At 39.2% G+C, this 17,543-nt stretch overlaps 1 protein-coding gene across 1 annotated transcript; it reads left to right on the top strand.

Moving 5' to 3' along the window:
- Positions 1-7,520: 7,520 nt before the first annotated feature.
- On the top strand, positions 7,521-13,946 carry pold3 (polymerase (DNA-directed), delta 3, accessory subunit). The gene is made up of 12 exons (XM_030752092.1): positions 7,521-7,671; positions 8,201-8,256; positions 9,391-9,490; positions 9,589-9,628; positions 9,880-10,012; positions 10,207-10,468; positions 10,562-10,634; positions 12,010-12,160; positions 12,374-12,477; positions 12,779-12,867; positions 12,970-13,051; positions 13,522-13,946. Exons 1-12 carry the CDS (start codon positions 7,615-7,617, stop codon positions 13,725-13,727), a joined length of 1,353 nt encoding a protein of 450 aa, XP_030607952.1. The 5' UTR covers positions 7,521-7,614; the 3' UTR covers positions 13,728-13,946.
- Positions 13,947-17,543: the final 3,597 nt, after the last annotated feature.

Consider the following 17,543-nt stretch of genomic DNA (forward strand, 5'->3'; position numbering starts at 1 on the left):
CGTTCTTCTTCTGTGGCTGCTTCCAAGTTCAGGTCTTCTTCCATTTCTCTTGCCTACAGTGTGCCAGAAGGTTCTGTTTCTATTACATCTGCTCTCTTTTCAGCACATTTTGAGGACTTTTTATACCTTTTTTTGTTGTAGCGCTTGCAGAGGTATTTGGACTCTATTAACAGTTGGATGGCTAAAAGATTTTTTTCCAATGACGAGAAAGCAGATTTGTGCATAAGATAATGGAAAGTCTACATCCCATTGCCAATAGTCTGTCGTGTCTGACGTGACCATTGTTTCGGCTTTCACTATGTTCAATCTCTGGTTTATTCTTGTTTTTATCACTTAAGGAGTATTGCCAAATATTGCCAGGTTGTTTTCATTATTCACATGTCTTTCCAAAACCTCCTTAGAACATGAGGAGATTGTTTAGAACGCCACTGCGATGCTTCTAAGTACTCACGTGTTGCACCGTTGCTAATTCTGTCGCATCTCCCCATTAACTTCAAAGTCCCACTTTAAGATTGTGGTTGTGTTTTTTGGACTCTTGTATAGGCAAGCACCAGCGTATATCAGAGAACTTTCACATCCATGCATCCCCAGCAGATTCCCGAGGTCATGTGATCAGGGTCTGCTGGCTGCGCATCAGTTTAGACTGAGAACTAAAGGCAGCGGAGCTTTTGCAGTAGTGGCTCACAGACTCTCGCCCACTGAGTTTGAGATCTGTGGAATCCAGCTTTTAAAAGGCAGCAAAAAAACTCCCTAAATTTGCTTTTGGATAACTTAAACTTACAATTTAGTAAAATCAAAGATTTGCTCAAAACTCTAAATGAAGAAAAGGGCTCAGACAAAGAAAGTAAAAAGTATGTTTCAAATTTCATCAGCCACTCCTTACAATGGATCATTTATGCCTAAAGTGGCATGTGCTTAAGAGGTTTCTTCTCAGGCTGCAGTCACATATTATTATTCTGATGTTTCTGAGCAGCATGCTGGGAGAATGTATAAAACATGTTTTGTTGATAAATGTCATCACCCCCACTGTTACAATACCTCCCCACCTGCAGCGAAGACAATTAGAATTCAGACGTAACGTCTTATCTAATGACTACAATCCCGTCTGTAGGTGGCTGTGAGGAAAACAGCATAACACATAAGCGTGGGGGTTCCTGACATGAAAAGGAGTCAAAGCTTATGAACCAGACACCCGTGGGAGGCTGCACACTTGTTTGCTGTTGATGTTTGTGGAAATGTCTGATCTCTGCATGTTATTTCACACACGTCTTCTTCACTGTGAGTTGCAACGGGATTTGTGACTGCCGTCACACATTTGAGGAGGTTGGCATTCATGCATCTTCAGCGATAACTTCTGCTCTGAGCGATCAGCAATCGAACAGTTTTAAATCCTGAAAGCGATCAGGGATATGTGTCGAGTGAAACCTAAAACCTTTTGGAGAGGAAAGGCCTCGGAAATGAGCCCGCGGGCATTACGCATTTCTCATCATGCATTTCTCTGAGAACTGATATCGTTTCTGTTGATCTGAAGCTTCAGAGGAGTCAAAATGTGTGATCTGAGGGTACGAAAACAGCAGTGGCAAAAAAATAAATGTTGCCAGTGTTTGAAACATATATAAGATATTTTTACAGTAGAATAAAAGATTCCTTCTTATACGAGGATATCTCTAATAGAAGAATCTATTACCAAAGTTTAACCCAGGCCAGGCGGGGAAGATCTCATCAGATTGATTTCTAATGCTGCCATTTCACTGTCCACACAGCCGTGAAAGCAATGACTCTGTGCTTTGATCCAGTGTGTTTTTGGTTGTAATTCTCCTTTTGCTAATTGTGTTCATTTTCTGTCTTTTCATGTTTGTCTGTACTGCTCGGCTCAAAAAGCTCTTTAGAGTTTAGATTTGATCGGATAAAACGTGCCAAAGCGTGGGCTCTTCAAACACATGCACGCAAGTCAAATATTTTACACGTCCCTCTGAGTATCTGAGTCTGCTGAGACTAATGGATTGTGTTGCCACCGCAGAGCACTGCAGAGATCTGTCTGTAAACTGTGAGAGGGCTCATTCCCTCTCTGCTTCACAGAGACTCAAAAACACTGTAATAGTGGGAAGACTAAATTTGTTTGATGAAAGAAAAACATTGTCAAACTAGACCCTGAAACATGACAATACAAGTGAGAACTATATTCTTAAAAAAAATAAATAAATAAACGAAACACTGAAGCGCAGCTGCCGGGATTTCCAGGTCACAGTTGAATAATTAATCCAGCTCTCAAACTTTTTCTGGCATGCCCCATTTCAGAAGCTGGAAAAACTTCACGCCCCGCACACCAAAATTTTTCTATCAATCATTAACAGTAAAGAAGCATTTGAGTCAAACTTTAGTGAACTAAAGGTCAGCGTAGCATCCATAATTATTTTTTAATCCCATTTCCCCATTAATTAATTAATACTATCAGTCCATATATTTCCATAAAACCATTTTCCCCCCTGCCAGTAAAACACTGGTGGGATAGAGACCACCCAACAGTTTGTGATGAATCTGTTGATTATTGGATTCATAAATGACTCATATTAGAAGAACTTTTCTGCTGATCTTGCCAGAAGACATGCATACATATTAGATTACAATGCAACTTCAAGGCCTTTGAACTCACTTAGCTATAATGTAATTTAATCTTGTTGCTTTCATATATTTATTTTTGTCTTAGTCTCACCCAGTATTAAAGTCCAGCATAAGCTGATATGACTGACACGAGGTGGAAGAAATTTTAGCCCTGTGTGTTTTATATGGTGTTGTTTTTATTCGTAGATTTTGATTGTTTTATATTTGCTCATTTTTAGGTATTTATTTGCATGATTTTATGTTGAAAGTTTAGTGTTACTTCCTACCCACATCTCCCCAGTTCAGGAAATAAGCTATCTGCTCAGTCACCTGTTAGGACCTGCTGGGAATCCAGCACAGGGAGCACAGCTCAGGAGAGAAGAAGCCCAGCAGAGCAAGCTGTAGCACGAGAACCAGAATATATGGATGGCAGTGAGTCTTATTTGGGGCCGTGGCAGAAAGGCCATAGAGGGTTGGTTTTTAAGATGCTCAGATGCAGTGATGGAGGCAGGAGAGACAGCCAAAAAAAAAAAAGTGCCCCAGTCCTCGCAGAGAGAGGTCAAGGATCAACTGTCAGAAGAGCAGGATTCAATGTGTGGAGTGAGAGAGAGGCTGCTACACAAGGAGGGATGGGACCTGCCCCTGCAAATTTTAATTGGGCTTTTAACATTGTTTTAGAGGCTGTGGAGGCTGCTGACTGTGTGTATAAGAGTTTTAGTTTAGCTATTGGTGGTCAGTCCCACAGCTATGAGCCTTCCTGTAAATATTATTTAAGAACTCTTTACTTTTATTTTGCTTTTGTACTTTTTAGTTGTACAAGGCCTGGGCTGGTTTCATTGTTTTATTGTAAATAAACTATTTTTTAACCTCTGGTGTCTGGGAAACCTCCATGACTGGCCACCTTTCTTTCTTGGTGCAGTCCACCCAATCACAAAGGCTCTTTTTTTTCACACAATATTTAAAAATTCTGAGGATAATTTAAAAAATCTGAATATTATACAGGTCCATGGCATGTGACAGAGGAATGTTATGATGATGGCAGTCACATCCATGGCAAGAAAAAAAAAAACAACAATGAAAAAATCCCTCTGTGACTGTGTAACATGGCCTGAATAAACTGATCAGCCACAGCATTAAAACCATTGAAAGGTTTAAAAAAATAAGAAATATCTGATGCCATGCAACATTCTGCAGGAAACACGAGTCTCTGCGATGGTGTGGAGTATGCATGTCAAAGCAGCATCTACATTGCTGCAGGTCAAGTGTATCTGACTTCTCAAAGGCACTCCGTGATCGCAATCATCTCCCCGTGCGAGCCGATGCTCCACACTGTAAAAACTGTTCAGAAATTGTTCAAAGAACTCAACAAAACGCCCAAGGTGCTGATCTAGATTCCAAACCCACTACACCTGAACCCTACAGAGCATCAGGATGCACCAGAACAACCTCAGTCAAGGAAGCTCCACCACAGCCAAAAGCCACTTCCTGGTGCCAAACATCACAGAACAACTTCAGGGGTCCCTTGTGCGCACCCTGACGGCTCAGAGCTGTTTTGGCAGCACAGGAGGCAGCCCCACAGTGTCAGGCAGGTGGGTTTAAAGCTGTGGTTGATCGGTGCATATCCATGTTTGACACCTGCAGGTACTGCTGAGACTTATCAACACTTCCAGGTGTCACAAGCATAAATGTATTTTTATGTCCACGTGAACTGGCATGTTAAATGCGGCTCAGCCACTGCGTTACAAAGAGATTACATCTGTAATTTAAAACTGTGGCCTGAATTTCTTATCTAGAGTGACATGTCCAATATGGGTTGTTTGTTTTGCAAACAGAAAAATAATAAACCCCTTGATCCACAAAATACAGACAGTCACAGGGATGATGTAATCTGGGAGTGAACAGTACCAAATGCAATATAAAATGTATCATAAAAGCTTTGGCAAAACAAGCAATAAACCTATATCAAACACAGTATCCCGGATTTCCAAGCAGCAGGGATGAGCGCAGCCTGTCAGAGGTGTGGCCAAAGGTGAAGCAGCTTTTCTTTCACTTGCAGGGCTGGATTACAGAGACGGTTTACTTTTGACCCATTAGTTCAAACCAGAGAGGCACTTGAGATGACCAGAGGGGGGCACTGGGACACTCAGGTGACATTCTGGTGTGACAAGAGGATTGTGGTTTGATATCAGTTCAGTGAGTTTGCTTACAGTGAATCAGATCTCCCATCTCATTAAAAAAAAAAACCTGACCTGGTTTAGAAACCCCACTTTGTAAAGTTGTATTTGACTGGGTGTTTATGGAAATATCTATATATTTTATATATGTTTCCTTTAGAAAGAGTTATTTGTGATTTACCACCCATGTACACATAACTGCACACATGACTTCATATTTTTTGTAAAAGTACATCTAATGCATTCATGATGTGCATTAAGAATAGGTGACTGACTTGGTCATTGACGAATATCACTTCTTTACCTTGACAGGCTCTTGAGTTGCTTTTGCTCTGTGCTTTGGGTCATTATTCATTTGCAGGCCTGTACACTTCAGAGTTCACTCTGCTTCTTCTGTCAGCAGTCACATCACCATTCCCTGATACGCCCACCTTCCTGACAGTGTGCTTCACTTGGTTAGATCATGTAAAGGGGTTTTTCTCAACCAAAGACAGGATTCTGTGACAATCCACTTAGTTGTCTTCCGTGGTCTTCCAGACCTTTTGCTGTTGGTGAGCTGGCCAGTGCATTCCTTCTTTTTTAACATCATGCCAGATTGTTGATTTAGCCAATCTTGGTTGTTTTTCTGTCTCTTTGGTAGGTTTATTTGAATGCTTCCGACTGCTGATTGCCTCCTTTACTTCATTTCAACATGTCTTTGGACTCTGTTTGAGAATTCCAGTGAAAAGTTATCAAATTCAAGTTCGACATGTGAAATAAACTCCAGATCTTTTTTTTTTTTTTCTGATTAGTTTGTCATGGATTAACAAAGGAACAGGCCTCACCTGTGCATGATTCAATCATCCAATTACTTTGAGCCTTTGAAAGTGGAGGGCTGTGTATAAAAATGTCTGTAAATCCTAAATACTTAATTCAGTTTAACCCCTTGAATTAAAGCTGAAAGTTTGCACTTCAGTCACATGTTGATTCCTTCTACTGTGGTAGTGTACGGAGGCAAAACTGCAAAAAATGTCATCGTCCAAATACTTATGGACCTAAATGTATCTTCCCATCATCAGGAAAAGGATTTTGATTGCAGTTTCTAAAGTTTTTTTTGTTTTTGTTTTTTTGCACTGGCATGCACAAAGGGGCAAAAAAAAAGGTAAACCTGCTTGTGTGCAGAACAATGAGAAGAAAGACAAAGAGGATCACAATGTTCCTTCATTTAAACCAACTCTGATCCACCTGAGGATTTCAGCGCTGCTCTCCATCTTCAAGGTGAGACAATTATTCTTGTACTTTGTCATCATTATGGGAATATTTTTCCCTCCTCTGCTGCACGTCGCTGCCCTTCTGTTTGACATTTCTATTAGAAGTTGCCGTGCAAGCGGAGTCGCTTCACAGCAGCACTGTGCGCCGAAGACTCGGAGCTACTTCAGTCTAAATATTGCATCAGATAGGCTGTGAGAACACACCTCAGATCATATATACAGTGTGTCGCTCACATTTGACAGCTACATGCCATTAACAAGGCTGTTTAGAGTAATAGGTTTGCTTGTTATGGAGTAGAAATAGAAATGATATCAGATGTTAAAAATGTTGACTTGTTTAAAAACATTCTTACTGGTTTACTTGTTTAGCTTTTTTGTTCCTGTGGTTAGAGCAATGCTGTTTCTTATCTATCACAGATGAGTCTTGATCGTCTTGATCTTTCCTGGTGTGACACCAACGTTGAAGTCTTCAGCAAGAAACTGCCTCTCCCCTAAATTAACACTTCTTCATCTGAACCCCTTAGGCCCAAACTATTTTTAAAGATTAGTTTTCCCTGTGAGAAAAAAGCCAAATTCAACCCAACAGCTCCTCAAAGTTAAACCTAATCTTGCTCCATAGTATATGAGACAAAAAGTCTCTTTTCCCCCATGAACCGGGAAGAGTCGGTAAGTTTAGTTTTAAATTAAAGCAATAAATAACTTTGAAGTTTTGGAACCTACTCTACCAGGATTGATGCAACAGAAATGAAGCACACCAATGCTGCATCTATTTTTATTTAGCTGTGATGAGTAAACTGATCTTCATTTGTACAATTGGGTTCTATAATTTAATTACTTTATGTAATCATGTGTTTTGAGTACTGCACCTTTTTTCCCTGTGAGCTGAGAAAGTTGCCTCGGAGTCATCAAAGCTGAGGACAAGCTGGACAGACCTTTTTGCTTCTGCATTCATTTTCAGAAGAGTTTACATTATCGCTTAGGTTAGAAATGGCATGCAGACCCCCCCAGGAGGAAGGAATGGACTTCTCTTATGAATGATCCCAGGGCTACTGTTGTAGTTATTGCTTTCTGATATGGTGGAGGTTGAAGAGTTTGCTTCATTTTCTCCAAATTGTTCCTTTTGCCTCCTGCATGGACGGCAAAGTAAAACTGAAGTACATTGTTAGGCTACTATAATAAGAGATAGCATTAAAGGGCCCCCTGGAGACCCATCATCATTATTGTTTTCCACATACGTAGGTGCAGTAATGAACCACTCATCTCTGAGCACCACTGCATTCAATTCAAATTTCAATTCAATTTTTGGGGCACAAAAAGCTCCAAATAGTAATAATGTGACTGGAATATAGCAGCAGTGGCCTCCTTGGATTAAAATCAAAAGCCTCCCGTTTTCTCTTTTTATTGATGCCTTTCATTTCATTCGAGCTGCGCCTCACAGCCGAAGCCCCGTCTGGCCTGCAGAGGGCAGTCTACAGCCTCGCACGAAGGACGAGCGGGCACGTGACCTGCAACAGGAAGTAAATAAACTGCCTTCCCGCGCAGTTAAATCGGTTCAGCGAGTCGTCTACATTCAAGGAGAGTGAAACGAAATGGACGAGCTTTATTTGGATAATATTGACGAGTATGTCAATGATCATGATAAAATAGTAAGTGCGCTTTAAATTCGTGGCATTTCCTTTTGTGATGAGGTTTTCTGGCTGAGTTAGAAAGCTAGTTAGCTCTGCCTCGACATGATTGCCTGCTGAATTCTGTTTAAAAAAATTCCCGTTTTAACTTCGCCTGGCTTTCACGACAACATATGTGTGTATAGTTGTATTTTTATCAATTGTCAGGATGTTTGGGGGTCTCCTTGTTAATTCGGCGGTGCTATGATGTAGTAAATGGCACGTAAATGTAACAAAAGCTTATTTTCAGTTGACGAGTTTCAGTTAAAGCTGGGAACCGCCAACTAGACAAACACTGCTGGAAACACGAGTCAACATTTGTTAATATCTGTTCAGTATTTGATAGTTTCCGGGTCATGTAACTTAATACAAAAACAAAGGTGTCAAAGAACGGCCCACTACCTTAAAGAAATGACAACATTTTGTGTTTTCTGTCTGTCATGTATTCTCCGTTACTGTTGGCTCATACCTGTGTAAACGCCAGTGTTGTGATGTGCTTTCTGTTTACCAGGTGACCTATAAATGGCTGAGTCTCACTCTTGGAGTTCATGTCAATACAGCAAAACAGTAAGTGGCCCTGCAGCTCTTCAAGCCTTTGGCATGAAAATATGCAGATGGCCAGACTTGGCTTTACAAGTGTGAGACTGTCTTGTTTTTACTGGTTTCAGTTACTGCAAATTGTGTGGCACAGACATTAGCTGAGTTATTTTTGTGTGTACATTAATGTAGAGTGCTTTCTACAAAAGAAATGTACAAAAAAAAACTTTGCAGAAGTTTTAGTGTTTAATATCAAAAGCACAAAAATCATAAGTGCAAATTTCTTTTGTGCCTGGTGTTTCAAGGTGACCAGATTCAATACATGGTGAACTGGTACTTTAGAACTTGTTGTAAATGCCTTTCTGTAACCCCTTAAGAGCCAACAGCTTAATCTATTTAGCACCAGAACATCAGTATCTGCAGTACTGGCCTATTAGTCGATAGGGTGACATCTACTGATGTCAGTGGTCAATGTGTAGTTTATACATGTATTGGCTAAATGTTAAAAAAAGATTGATTTCTGTGCTTCTCTAACACAAAAAGTATAATAAGTGACTACAAAAACACAGCAAATGGAAAGACAAAAAAAATTACACTGGCTGTTGACCCAGAATTTGACAGTTGGTGTATGTCTAATGATTTGGCCTATAATGTGATAGGACATCTTAAATATATATAAATAAATATATAAAATTTTCTTAAAACTTCTTCAAAATGTCTTGTTTTGTTGATGCAACAATCCCAATCCTAAATTTCTTTAGTTTACAGTATTGAGTGTCAAAGAAAAGCATCACATCCAGATTTGTTTTTTAGAAGTTGGAACACGTGGAAAAGTTCAGCATTCTAAAATAGATGCCAATTCATTTTCTGCAGGTTGATAAACTGCCAAATATTTGCAGCACTGAGTTTGACAGTAATATGGAGTACAGTGTAACATCACTTTGTTTTTTTTTTGCACAGAATTAGACTGTTTTTGTTGTGGTAGTGAGATGAGGACACGCACATATTTGCATGTGTGTAGGCACATGAAAGGAGGCACCGCATGGTTTCATAAATTTAAAAAAATGTGAACTTTGTGTCAATAGATGACAGTGCTATGAATACAAATTTATCTAAGTGGCACAAGTAAAGTCTACAGATGTTTAAGTTGTGTCTTGTGTTCAGGATGCTCTACCATTACCTGGATCAGAAGAGGAAGGAGAGTTCAGCTCAGCTGCATGCCACTTATCTTGTGTCGGGGAAATTTGTGGACAACGGTCAAACGGTGAGAGCAGTTCTGGCTTTTATACCTAAGTTTTTCTACATGCACAAAGTTAGTTTTTAGTTGTGTTTTGTTTTTTTAACACTGTGTTTGCTTTTCAGAGTCACAAGGTGTCAGTTGTGAGAGAGGAACAGCTGGAAGGTGCGTAAATATTAATTCATAGGGCATCATGTGGTTTTTACTCTGTAACAGCAGGGTTGGCTAGTTGTTGGTTCTTCTCTCTTGTGTGCAAACTTTTATCTTCAGTGTATAATCAGTCACCATCATTAAACAGTACACTTTTATGTCTTGGAATCAGAGTGTTGTCTTTCTTTATATTTTCTTTTATTTAATGATGCATATTTTTCAGAAATGAAACATCAAGGTGTGACCTTACCTGCTTTCTTCTGCAGATTTTAAAGCCAAGATGAGCTTGGTAGTCAGCGTGCACGTCTACAGTGTCCAGAAAGCTTTACTTAAAGACAGTGGCCCCCTTTACACTGTGGACTACGATGCTGTGAAAGATCATCTTAAAAACTGCAGCAGGTACGCTGATCGTGGTGGTGTTTGCTTTGCTCTGACCAGTAATCTGGATTTTTACACTGATGGTGAAAGGCTGGAAAATCTTTCCAACCCTTAAATGAACCTAGAGGACGCTTTGGCTACAATTAAGAACAAAACATAATTAATGTTTAATGTTGTTTTATATTTTCTAATATTTATTTTCCTTTGGTTTTTAGATACAGTGCAATCCACTGTCCCAGCGCAGTGCCCATGTCTTCTGTGGAGCTGCAGCAGGCGAGGGAAATGCAGCAAGCTCCTGCGCCAGAGCCCGAAAACAAAAAGTCTGGCATGAATGGCGACCCCAGCCCGGTTTCAAAATCATCCACCAAGCCACAGAAAGGCATCATGGGAATGTTTGCAAATAAACCTACTCCTAAGAATCAGGATAGCAGCAAAGAGCTTGAGATGAAGTCTGAACAGAAAGAGGATGCACATGTGGTATTGCTTTATGTCCATTCGCTGTAGTAATTGTTTTCCAGGGTAGTCGAGTGGTTGCTCTATACGTTTATAAGTGTGTTTTTCCTATTTTAGGTCAATGCTACCAAAAGCAAACCAGTCACAAAAGGCAATCCAATGGCAAACTTCTTTGGGACTCAAACATCAAGTGAGTAATATGTGCCAGAATGTGTGGTGTTCTTTCTTAAAATGGAGATTACATTTCATATATTGCATTCAGATTACTGCTATTTAGATTCAAGATTCCTTTATTGTCATTGCATAAACAACAAGAGTCAGATGCACAAAATAAATATTACAATAAATACAAAATCTACTATCAAATATAAATACAACCCCACGCACACCTAAACAGACACACTAATTATTTCACACTTGTGGCATTAGATTTCAGTATGGTGATGACCTTGGGATAGCAGCTGTGTGTCTTGTGGTTCGTGCTCTGATTGTTTTTGTGTCTCCTGGATGGTGAGAGTCTGCAGATTCTTGATGCCTTCGGGAGGTGTAAATGTCTTTCAGGGTGGGCAGATGTGTGTTGTTGATGCATTCTGCAGTCTTCATGGCTCTTTGTGTTGCCTTCTTGTTTGCTGCTGAGCTGCTGCTGTACAATGAGAGGATCCCATAGATCAGGACACTCAATGGTACATCGGTAAAAGGTGACCGTGGGATGTTGTAACAGAGCAAGTTTTCTGAGTGTTCTCAGGAAGTGAAGTCACTGTTGTGCTCTCTTGACCAGTGAGTTTGTGTTTATAGTCCATGTGAGGTCTTCCAAAAATATGTGTGCCCCTGAAGCTGGAGACTCACTCCACTCTGTCCCTGTTTATGAGAAGTGGCCGATGTTCCTCCTGCTGTTTCCTGAAGTTGATCCGTTCTTTTGTCTTTTTAGTGTTCAGTGTCAGGTTGTTATCTGCACACCAGTCAGTCAGTCTCTGAAACTCCTCTCTGTATGTGGTCTCATCACTGTCAGTGAGCAGCCCTACCACTGTGGTAATCTGGAGCTGGAAAATGAGAATGATGTAATTTTCCTACCTGCATCATTTGACAGACTCGGTAAAGCTACAGTAGCAACTTGTTGTTGCTATATATCAAAGACAGACCTTAAGTAGACAGACAGGTATCCAACAATTGCATGCTTCCTTCAACCTTGTTGTCAATCACAATAAGACTTGCTGGATTCCACTGCTTTCGGTGAGGTGTAAAAATGAATAGTGTTATAACACAAACCCAATTCCGGAAAAAGTTGGGACGCTGTGTAAAATGGAAATTAAAAACAAAATGGAATGATTTGCAAACCTTATAAACCCATATTTTATTCAGAGTAGAACAAAAAAAAAAGATATCAAATGTTTTTTAGAGCTGTGCAGCTTCCCTTCTTTTAACAAAAGTCTAAACGTTTGGGGACTGAAGAGACCAGTTGCTGGACTTTTTGGGAGAGGAATGTTGTCCCATTCTTGTCTGTTAATAGTTAAGTGTGGCCGATATGAGTATGGTTACCAACTAATTATTCTTTTTCGCTACTTCAGAGAAACCTGACAAAACTGTGAAGAAGGAGGAGAACGCGGCTCAGTCATCCTCCAGAGCCGAGCAACAGCATGAAAGTTCACAACCAGAGGAAAAGCTTGAAACTGTTGCTGCAGTCGAGCCACAAAAAGACACACAGAAAGACTCCAGAAGGTGTGTGTGTGTGTGTGTGTGCTTGTGTTCATGTGGGGAATGTGAAACAAATGAGATGAAATGTTCCTCTCTATAACTGGAAAAAAAAGAACCAGCTTTCCTCAACTCTGACTTCCCCGTCTATAAATGTGACTCTGAAATGTAACGAGTCGATTTCTTGCTTTAAACAGATTTTAAATCCTTTAATTTAATAACGTTTTTCCCCTTAAACAGCAAAACTAAGCGGATAGAAGATTCTGACAGTGAGGAGGAGAAGATGGAGAAGAAAAAGAGGAAGAGGATTAAGAAACCAGAGCCAGACAGCAGCGATGAAGATGGTTACACTTTTATTTTTTTATTTGAAAACTGTTATAAGCTGTTAAATTTAAAATTGACCTACAATGATAAAATGGGATTGATGATAGAAATATACATTTTTATTAGCACATTTTTAAGCTAGTTATGCAGCTGTAGTCACACTGAAAATAATTCCGGTATGAACTTTGTAATTAATCAGATTATTTGGCACAAATAGTTTGAGAATAAACTCCAGTTTATTTGAGTCTTTGGGGGAAAAAGAAGTAATTATGAAAGAAGACATCTTAAAATTGATTAGATAATCTATTTTTCTCCTTCCAGTTATTCCAGACTCTCCACAGCCAGTGGAAACAAGGGAACCATCGGCACCGAGTCCCAAAAAGGAGGTTGAACCTGTTAAACATTCTCATGTAAGTGTTTGAGTTATGATATGATATAACTGGAAACTTCAGTAGTGTTTCATTCGATTTTGATGTCTTTCGCTCATCATTGTGTGTTTTTGTATTCTGCAGCCGGGCAGCTCTGAAATGAAAATAAGGAAGAGAAGACGAGTCCTGAAGTCTCAGATTTTTCTGGACGACGATGGCTGCATGGGTATGAAAAACATACAGGAGCGAAAATCCTACCAGTGCAGATATATAATAGATATATCTATATATCAAATATTTATAGTGTATCTAATATGTTTTCCTTTTTTCAAAATTTCCTTTTCTGTATATTCTGCTACACTATATGTGGCTAGTTTTAAATAATGAGGTCAGCGTCCAAGGAATCCATATGATTAATGTATTCATTTGAGGTATTACAGTTTTGATGTACTTTGTATCTAAAAGTGCACTTTTCTTTTCATTAACTTTCTTTGCTCTCTATCATTTGTGTGGAGCGGTTCCAGCTCCACCTTAAACTACAGCAGCATCATTTCTCCTGCTGTTGTTTTATCAATCTTTTTGCCGAGAAAAACCGAAGCTAATTGGGCTGAATCTTGTAATATCCTCTTGGCCACAGTAGATTGATTAGCTTGATTGTTTTTCTATGAATTTGTAACTGTAGTTTCTCATCCACAGTGACAGAAAAAGGCTATGTGAGCGAATCTTACTCTGAATCCGAAGATGATTTTAAAGTCACCAAACAAGCTCCAAGAGATCCCATTAAAGCAAAACTATCATCAAGTAACAAAGAGGATGAGAAGAAAAATCAAAAGAAGGCGTCAGGAAATGCAAATAAAGGAACTAAACAAGCTTCCATTAAGGGATTTTTCCAGAAGAAATGATGGATGATGGTGTTGGATCCATTCACTGGCACTGAGGACAAACACTGCTGCAGACTTCCTTTAATGACACTCTGGTGCAACTGAAATCCTCTGAAACAAATCAGAGCAGTACACTTCACATGGACATTCAAAATGACATTTTATTTTTTACTGTTATAAGCTGTGGCTACATGTCCAACTCAATAAACATTTAGAAGCTGAAATGTGTTTGTCCTGTCAGAAAACGTAGAACCATCACAGGCCTGAAAATCTGCACACATTCCCCCAAATCCACCACATTTCCTGCAACAACCAGAATATAGTTTCACTGGGCCCACCCCTTATCTCCAACCCGGAATTTGTCTTCTTCCTCCTCTGTTCATCTCAAGCTCAAAGTCTTCACCTGTTGGTGCTTTGCACTAGTTTTAAGTGTTATATCTTAATCTCATTACATGACCACCAAACCAGGGACTCGTTTACAAATGATAAAATTCAAAATTTGTTTTTTTGCAAAACGGTAAATTGTCCTGTACATATGAACATATAAATTTTTCATCAACTGCAGATAAAAGCAACAAGAACTACATTATGATAAGTCTGTTATGCATCTATGAATAACAATAAGGTGGCCTAATCCAAAAACAAAACGCGTCACAGCGTGGTCTGCAGTGTGGCCTTAAAGAATTTGAGGACACAGGACTAGTGGAGGACAGGATGGGCGGCTGTCAAGAAGCCATTATTAAAGAAACAAGAAAAGGCTGAGGTATGCCAAATCACACAAGAATGACTGAAAATCAGTGGTTATGGGTCTAATGGAGTGATGAAATTTGATGTTTTTGGTTCAGATTGGCAGAATGGAGGTTCAGTGAGTGTCTACAGCCATACGTGAAACATGGTGGAGGCTCTGTTACGCTGCAGTTCAGCCAACAGTGTTGGGCGTCTCAAAACTGATGGAATTATAAGAGTGGAAAAATAAAGCTGAAGAATGGTCATAAATACTGATTTTCAATCTTTGGTCATTTTTGTATGTGATGCTTCGACACAAATGCTACAAAAGCAACCTCCTTGGAGGAGGTAATAAGCTCAAGTTATTCATGTTCAATTATTTACAAATCAATACCTATCATCCATTACCTACTCCTACACAATAGTTGTGTAATCAAACCCTTATCTGATTTTTACTGCATTAAACTCTTAAAGTGTGTTTAAAAAGAACAAAGAAAACAAAAATGAATATATACAAAATACAATATTATTCCCTAAAAAGTAAATACTCCCCAGAGAGTGAGCTGCCTTGGTGGAGGTTTGCACTCTATGAGGGCTTCTTGTTATTATAACAGTGTAGCATGAAGCAAAACTAGAGAAAAAAAAAATCAGTGTGGAGGGAAAAACCATTCACTTTTTAAGGGTTGTCTTGTTGCCTCTCCAGTGCACCTGTTGTCAGTTTCATTTGCAGCAAAGCAGGTCAATGAATTCACAGTGGTTTGTGCTTCTTAACTGCACAGGTTGATATACCTGAGGTTTACTGACTTTGTGCTACACTGTGATGACTGAGTGATCCCTTCATTCTTTTTAATTGAGCAGTGTATCCATCCATTAATCCATCACAGTGTATTTATTCTTATTTATTTGAATCTTTCATAATTTTATTCCAGGCATCTATACATTTCCAATTTATTTAAGCCATTTTTTTTTTTTTTTTTGCTTGGCTTGGCTTATAATCATTTTAATCTTATGTGGGTTTTTGTGTTTTGTAATTTTTTAGAAACCCGCCGAGGCAAATGTTACTACATTTTCTTTAATGGGAAACCATTTTGTGCCAATGCCTGTTGTTTTAAATGTGCTGTATAAATAAAAGTGACTTGACTTGCTGAATATTACATAAAATGCAAATACAAAAACAAGACAGACCACTAACTGCATTGTTGTTCTTTTTCCCCCAAAACTGTTCACTAATTGAGTTTTATAGAATAATATAACCATCATACAAAATAACGGCACCAATGCAAAAACCACCTGACTTACATCTGTGCTATATTGAAGGGATATGAGAATGAACACTTTCACTTCAATAATAGAGACTAATGACTGAATCTAGTCCTGTAATTTGTACCTCTTTGCCTCCTGTGACCTCTGTCCGCTTGTCCGTGATGCAAAAATCAATCTCAGTATGTCATGTTGGAGGATAACAGCCTGAATACACTGAAGTATCTCTGGAGAACAGAGGAGGCTTGCTGCAGGAGCTGTGACCAAGGATGTACAGGTGTATCCTTTAGAAATGCTTTTACCTTCAGTGTTTAAAAGAGGTGCTGTATGTTGTTGCAGTTTAAGATGATCAACCTGTTTTGCACTGTATCTTGTCACACAGGGATCGTCTCATTTTATCAGCTGATTGTTTTGTCTTGTAACTTTCATGATGACCCCGATGATGGCCACAAGTCTGAATGCATCGGTCAAACAATAAAGTTGTTCTTTATATGTATATATAAAAATTATATTTCAATACCCATTTCTAAAATAGGAGGTGGAAATGAATCCATTATGGATCATGGGTTGGGAGAATTACATTTGCCATGTTTACTATTAAATCTAGACAGATACACTGATGATCAAGATCAAAAGGTGGCAGCAAAAGTGACCAAACAAACGTGAAATATGTAAAGCAAACAGATTAATACAAGAGAAAGTACACAGTAATATTTGACATAAAATTAAAAACACAACTGATGGTTTAGGAGTTCTACTAATTAGAGGTGGGAATTAAGGGCTTTTACAGGCCACATTAAGCTGTCACTGCTTAAGTCATCATTTCAGCAGCTGTTGCTTCCTCTCCCATTTTTCTCCTCTGCCAGTTCAGATGTTTCACAGGTGAAGAAAGGACAGAAATGCTGGAATGTAACAAAAAGACCATTTGAGTGAGTTAAACACTTGTTTACTGCTGGACATTTTGGCCCCCATAGATGAAGTATAAACAGCTCGTAATCATGACCTTGCAGAGCACCCACTGGTAGATGATCACAGAATAGTATATAAAATCAAAGTATTGATAAATTAAGAGCATGCAGATACAAAAAGAAAAAAGTATTTTATAATATTGACCTGTCTCATTGGAACCAGCTATCAAACACATCTATCCGGCTGCAACATTGGCACCACGAGAACAAACTGATCCGTCCTAGTGTGTACGCCCAGTCGGGGGTACAAGTCATTCATTTTGAGGTGTAACTAATCAGGCAGATAGAAGATGGAGGAAAAATCTTCTATATCAGGGGTGCCAAACACAGAGACTTAGGGCCTTAACCATTCTGGGTCTGGCTCATCCTGCTGGATTCAGTCAGAGATGTTGTTTGATTGTTAAAGAGGTCAAAAACTAGTGTTTTTATTGACAAAAACTAATCTTTTACACCTTCACTGTGATCTGTAAATTTTAATGTTCACATAATAACGGTAAACTGTTATTCTTTCTTCTTTTTTTAAATATTATTATTATTTGTTATTTTTACCTTTTGCTGGTTCTCCATCTATGACAGCTGGGACAGGCTCCAGACCCTGCGTGGACAGTTGGATTCTACTAGTCCAGCTCCCTGGAGAGTAAATTAGGCTGGATGTGGCCCATGAACTAAAACGAGTTTGACAGCATGTACAACAATCAGACCTGTCTTTCCTCAGAGGAGCTGGCCCTTGCTGGTGATTAGAAAGAATGCAGGTTTAAGGCGCTTCAGCATTGGCTTCATTTTTCAGATCTAAAGGCTGCTTGTTTTGACTCCCCAGTGACAGCACAGAAATGATGTATTTCCAGCACAGTTTAAAGAAAATAAGTGGTCTTTGTCCTGTTAT

This window comes from Archocentrus centrarchus, chromosome 17, assembly GCF_007364275.1.
Source record: "Archocentrus centrarchus isolate MPI-CPG fArcCen1 chromosome 17, fArcCen1, whole genome shotgun sequence".
NCBI classification, from domain to species: domain Eukaryota; kingdom Metazoa; phylum Chordata; class Actinopteri; order Cichliformes; family Cichlidae; genus Archocentrus; species Archocentrus centrarchus.